The sequence below is a fragment of the Echinops telfairi genome, unplaced genomic scaffold, assembly GCF_000313985.2.
Source record: "Echinops telfairi isolate 266 unplaced genomic scaffold, ASM31398v2 ScPeMD7_443;HRSCAF=831, whole genome shotgun sequence".
In the NCBI taxonomy this organism is placed as follows: Eukaryota; Metazoa; Chordata; class Mammalia; order Afrosoricida; family Tenrecidae; genus Echinops; species Echinops telfairi.
In genome coordinates, this window is record NW_022104341.1 from 62,525,059 (window position 1) to 62,531,075 (window position 6,017).

The window sequence follows — 6,017 nt, forward strand, 5'->3', positions numbered from 1 at the left end:
CTTCAAGCCTTTAAGATCCCAGGCACTATATCTTTTGATAACTGGGCACTCATTGGTTTGTTTTTGTTATTGTTTTGTTGTATATTGTTGCTTGGTCTTGCTCTGTCTTGTTTTTGTGCATGTTATTATCTCCACAGGTCTGTCTAAAATAAGATAGGCTGGATGAACAATCTGGAGGTTGTGAATAATGTGAATAAAATGGTTTTTAAAAATGTTGAATTACAGCTTTGTAGCTCATATAAATATTCATTTTAATAGTGTTCATAAGAATATAGGATTTGGTGTAGCTTAGCTCAAGTATTCCATAGCTTGCACAAAATATGTAAAAAAATTATAAATTTGAGGGGAAGCTCTTAACCTGGTTAGAGTGAATTTTATAGTATTTTTGCACTTTGAAAATTCTAGCTTTTTATTATGTAATTTTTTTTCATCCTCACTGAAACTAATCATTCTTTTTCTCAGAATTAGAGAGGCACTTTCTCAGGACCCCCAGCTTGGCATCAAACCTTTTCATGTATGTTTTCCTTCCACATTGATTGATTATAAACTCCTTGAGTGCAAGTAACAGATCTAACATATAATAATTTGTATTTCCTATAGCACTGGTGGCATAGTGAGTTGAGTGTTTAAATACAAGGTCAGCTGTTCGAACCTACCAGTTGCTCCATGGAAGAAAGATGAGGCGGTCTACTCCTGTAGAGATTTACAGCCGTGGATATCCAAAGGTCCAATTCTACTCTGTTCTGTATGGTCCTTATGTATAGGAATTGACTCAGTAGCAGTGAAAATTTTATTTAATGGTGCCTGAGTCTGCGGTGGTACAAAAGGTTAAGTCTTCAACTCCTAGCTGAAAGGTTGGGAGCTTGAACCTCCTCAGAGGCAGCTCAGAATACAGGCCCAGACTTCTACTTCGTATTTGCCTCCACAAGGTCACAGCCTTGCGCTCCTGGGGAGCAGTTTCATTGCACACATGTGGGGTTGCCATGAGCCGACAGTGACAAGACAGCCACGAAGCACAACCATGTTGGTACCCATGAGTGTGGGCACTTTGATGGACGGGTGAATTAGTCACAAATAGTGCCTCCAAACCCACTGTCCATCAAGCTTCCATGTTCAACATTATTCTGAGTGTCTACACAGCTATATTTGCTTGATTTTATTAATGTCATGCGATGTATTACTTTTGTATTTATTTAAGTGGTAAGCTAGACTTATTTCTGCTGTCTCATATTGAGAGTTATTTAAGGGCGTTAACTGTTCTTCTTGAAGTGAATCTACAAGCAGATCTGACTGAAGATAAACCAGAGTAAATATTTGCAACGAGTCCAAACCTGAGTAAGCATTTAGTTGCCTTGATACATAGATTCCTTTGCACCTTATTGTCCTTCATTCAAGCCACAAAGATGTATTGAATGCTTTCTATGGTCTAGGACAGGTCAGTTCGGGAGAAGGGGGAGTCAACAGCAGTGTTAGCAAAGGTGAGAGTGAGTGAATGTGGGCCTGGCGAGGGGGGAGCTGTATATACTGTTGGCTTGCTGAATCTTAGGATATTATGGAAGCCATGGCAGGTAGGAAATGGACAGAGAGGATGGATTTTGTGAAAAATACACAGGGGAGACAATCCCCTAGGGGGCAGGTAGGTGATTTATGAAGATAAGGAAGGAGCCCTGTTAGTGTAGTGGGTTATACATTGGACTGCTAACTGCAAGGTCAGTTTTCTACAGTCTTGGAAATCCACAAGGACAGTTTTACTCTTGTCCCACAGGGTCCCTATGAATCGGAATCTACTTGATGGCAGTGAGTGAGTGACGGCAATAAGGGGACAAGGGAGGGAAGAGGGACAACTAGGGAATTGAGATTCTTGGAAATTCTGTCTTATGGTCTAGCATCAAAGTATTTTCCCCATTCACTATTGGCTCCAAAAATGTTTAGGTCTAAAAGGGATAGATGTTTGTAATTTTCTGATTAAAAAAATTTATTTTATTGGAGGCTCTTACAACTTGAGTTAGTTAATTGTGCCAGCCTGGCCGATAATCACATGTGGTGTTGGTTGAAAGGCGGAGGGATAAATGCGTGGTGAAGCCTCGCCTTTCTAGTTCTCGGGTTTCTTGTTTTGTGATGGTTGTATCAGGTGCAGCTGCCTTAGCAGTTCCCTGCTTCAGCTTGCAAGATTGACTTCCTCCAAGACATCCCCAAGGAGAAGCCGCATGGATCTATCCCGATGCAGCCTGGGTGCTGGAGCAGCCGTGTGGAGACCCCTGCCAGTGCTGAGATGCTTACACGTTCACGGACTCAGCTTTCCTCCTGCAGTCGGCATTATTGCCTCTGTTTTGTGAGGTGAAGGACTTTGTGGACTGGTGTTGGGTATGGGTTAATGTTGGACTTGTGGGCTTGGGCAGCATTGGGTTGGGATGTTTTCGTGATGCACATTTTCTTTGCATAAAACTCTCTCTTATACGTGAGTTGCTGTGGATTTGTTTCTCCAAATTACCTAGACTAATACACAACTCTTATAGCAATCCATACATCAATTGTATCAAGCATATTTGTATATATGTTGCCATCATCATTTTCTAAACATTTGCTTTTTATTAGAGTCCTTGGTATCAGCTCTTCTTTTTAACCCCCCATCTTCATGATCCCTTGACCAATTATAATTTTATGATTCGATAACACAGCTTAATCCCCACCAAGAATTCTTCGTGTCATGGTTTTTAGCCTGTTCCTGGGGTTATTTCGGACACCGATTAAGTGTCATATCTAGTGTCTGAGATATGGTGTTCCACTATATTTTCAGCTATTAAATTATACTAATTTATTCATCTATCACACTAGTTCTAAATATGGCAAGAATTCAGACCCACAAAACACAGGATAAGACAAGAAAGGGAAGAAATATTCGAAAAACAATTAGATATTAAGGGACTTCCAAGAGAAGCTGTATTTAGATGGACCCATGGTGGCTAGTTGGTTGCTCATTGAGCTGCGGGTCATGAGGTCAGTGTCACTCGGCAGCCTGTACAAGATTTAAAGGTCTGGAAACCCAGAGGGACTGTTCTTCTCTGCCTATAGGGTCACTATGAATGAGAATAGTTTAGATGGCAGCAGGTTTTTCTTTTTGGTGTGGGAAAGTGCGCAGTATTTCCCGAGACTGCACGGAAGGTGTGAGGGCAGTTTAGAGTGTCGAAATGTAAGACTTCACTGCAATTTTCATACATATTTTGAAGATTTAAATTTTCTGTCTTCAAATTATGCAGCAAACATTTCAGAACACATTTTAATATATAGAAGTCAATGGATAATTCATGTTAAATATTTCAGAGGTGAGGTTAACTCTGAGCTTCTTTACAAGAAACATTCCAACTTTTCTTTTTAAAGTTTCTGTGCACAAGTGGAGAAGTTGTGCCATCTTTTAACAAGACTGGAACACTTTACTTTTAATAAAAGAGTGATTTCTGAAAGATCCAATTCAGAACATTTGGATATCTATTTATTGTGCCAAACTCACTACCAGTGAATTATGACTCAGAGACCTGGTAGGACAAAGGAGAACGTCTCTTGGGGGTTTCTGAGGCTGTAAATCTTTCTGGGGGCAGGAAGTCTCTTGCAGAGTAGCTCATGGGCTTGACTAGCTGACCTTGTGGTTAACAGTGAAACACACAGTGAAACACTATGCTGTCAGAGCTCCTTTTTTATTGTACAATACTCTTATTTCTAGGAGCCCTGGATGAGTAGTGGCTATACACTGGGCTGATAACCACAAGGTCAGCAGTTCAAATCCACCAACCACTGTGTGGGAGAAAAACTTGGCTTTCTATTCCCGTAAAGATTTACAGAAACCCACACAGGCAGATCTACTTTGTCCTATAGAATTGCTATGAGTCAGAACTGACTTGATGGCAGTGAGGTGTTTTGTTTTGTTTTTTAACTTTTATTTCCGCGCCCCTTTTAAGATGAATTGCAACTGCCTGCTATCTGCTTCCTTGTAAAGGCATAATGATACTTGGGGAAGGTTCTCCGTTCATGTAATTTGCATTGTTCAATTACATCTTTGAATCAAAGGACACCACGTGAAGTATAAGTTGACCTAAATATTTAGTACAACACGAACTACTTCAAATAAAGCCACCAGCATGCACCTCCTCTATGGCAGGCTAGCGAACACTACACTAATAATACAGCCTGACTTTTAATTTTTTATGGGCAAGCAGAGTGATTGGTATATGGCACATATTCTGTATCTCAAAAACTATGGCTGAAAGGGGGAAACTGGTGTCATTTTTGGAATCAAATAACCCCTGGGGTTGAGGCTCCAGGAAGTGTGCTGGCCAGTGGGACCTACCTAACTGAGACGGATCTCAGTGCTGTTCAGTTGAGGCCAGCGCATGGCGACCTCACGTGTGTCCCGGCGGGACTGTGCTCCATCAAGTCTTCCAGGGCTGATACTTCAGAAGTCCATCTCTGGGCCTTTCTCTCAAGATGCCTTCGCGCAAACTCGAAGCTCCAACTTTTTGGCTAGAAGACATTTACCATTTGTACCACCCAGGACTCTAGCCTATAAAATAGATGGCCATGCATTTCTGTTAGGGGCAGCTCCTATAAATGAGGGATGGGGCCCTTAAAAAAGCAACTTCGGAGACCATGTCCGGAGGCAGCAGCTGCAGCCAGACCCCAAGCCGGGCCATCCCTGCCACTCAACGGGTGGTTCTGGGCGAGGGTGTGCAGATGCCGCCCGGGGACTACAGCACCACCCCCGGTGGCACACTCTTCAGCACCACCCCGGGAGGTACCAGGATCATCTATGACCGGAAATTCCTGATGGAGTGTCGGAACTCACCTGTGGCCAAAACACCTCCCCGGGACCTGCCCACTATTCCTGGCATCACCAGCCCGGCCAGTGAGAAGCCCCCCATGGAAGCCAGGCGGAGCCTCCCACGCAACAGTCCAGAAAACAACCAGCCGGCGGGTGATTCTACAGCTGCTCTGGCCCATAACAAAGGCAGGACCGGCCCACTGGTGCCGAGATGGACAACTCTTAACGAAAAGAAATGGCTAGGTGAAGAGTCCCAGTTTGAGATGGACATTTAAAGGACCAGCCACTGGAGTAAGCACTGCCTCAGGCCCTGCTTGAGAGTCCCTGTTGGGAGAAGAATCGCACCAGCCAGGTCTAGTGAACCGTTACCACCCTGGCTGGCATCGGGTGTGTGGGGTCGGCTAACTGGCCTTTCCCCCCCACCCCCACCCCCCTCAGCACCAGCAGATGCCTCCATGTGCCTCTGTGAATGCAGGAGTTGTCACGCCTAGGGGAGTGACCCTCAGGCACATCCCTGCAGCCGAGAGGCTGGAAGTGGACACGGAGGAGCCCTTCTGATGCTGGTCCTGCTCTTCCAGCCTGTCCTCTGAGCATGCTCCTTCTTTAGGTTGGTGTGCCCTGGGAAAGGATCCCTACCCCTCCCTCCCCCAGAGAGGAAATAAAAGCCATCTTCATCCTGGGGAAAAAAAAAAAAAAGCAACTTCATGGAAAAATGGAATTAAAAGAAAAGGAATTTTCCCATGATCCTTTTGAAGTCCTGGTGTATTATGCATCTTTTTTTTTTTTTGTCTTTGGCACGCTTAGGTTTTATTATTCACTGCCATCATATGTATGGGGTTATTGGAATCGTATTATGTGTCTTGATATTAGGCCTTTTAAACATTATTATTATGATCTTTGTCCTTATGGCCGTTAATAACAAATAAAGTTTAGTGAAAACTTACTATGCGCCAGACACTGTTCTAAGAGCTAAGAGCTTTATATGCATCAACTTAGTTCATCCTCGCAACTCTACATGGTAAGAAGCACTGCTATTTTCTTCATTTTACAGATGTAGAAACTAAGACACGGAGACGTCAAGGTCAAGGAAGTTGCCCAAGGTCACGTAGCTAGTAAGGAGCAGACCTGAGACTTTATGTCATAAAAATAGCAATATGCCGCCATCTTTATTACAGGATGTGACACATGTCATGTGTCTGCTCAA

At 43.5% G+C, this 6,017-nt stretch overlaps 1 protein-coding gene across 1 annotated transcript; it reads left to right on the forward strand.

The window, feature by feature from the left end:
* The first annotated feature begins 4,641 nt into the window (after positions 1-4,641).
* Positions 4,642-5,098, forward strand: EIF4EBP1 (eukaryotic translation initiation factor 4E binding protein 1). The gene is made up of 2 exons (XM_045292179.1): positions 4,642-4,969; positions 5,057-5,098. Exons 1-2 carry the CDS (start codon positions 4,642-4,644, stop codon positions 5,086-5,088), a joined length of 360 nt encoding a protein of 119 aa, XP_045148114.1. The 3' UTR covers positions 5,089-5,098.
* Positions 5,099-6,017: the final 919 nt, after the last annotated feature.

Bases quoted from the DNA above. Each gene is read 5' to 3' on its own strand.
- EIF4EBP1 (XM_045292179.1), top strand. From the start codon at position 4,642: ATGTCCGGAGGCAGCAGCTGCAGCCAGACCCCAAGCCGGGCCATCCCT. The intron at 4,970-5,056 runs ATTCTACAGCTG...AGAAATGGCTAG, and splicing joins AAACAACCAGCCGGCGGGTG to GTGAAGAGTCCCAGTTTGAG.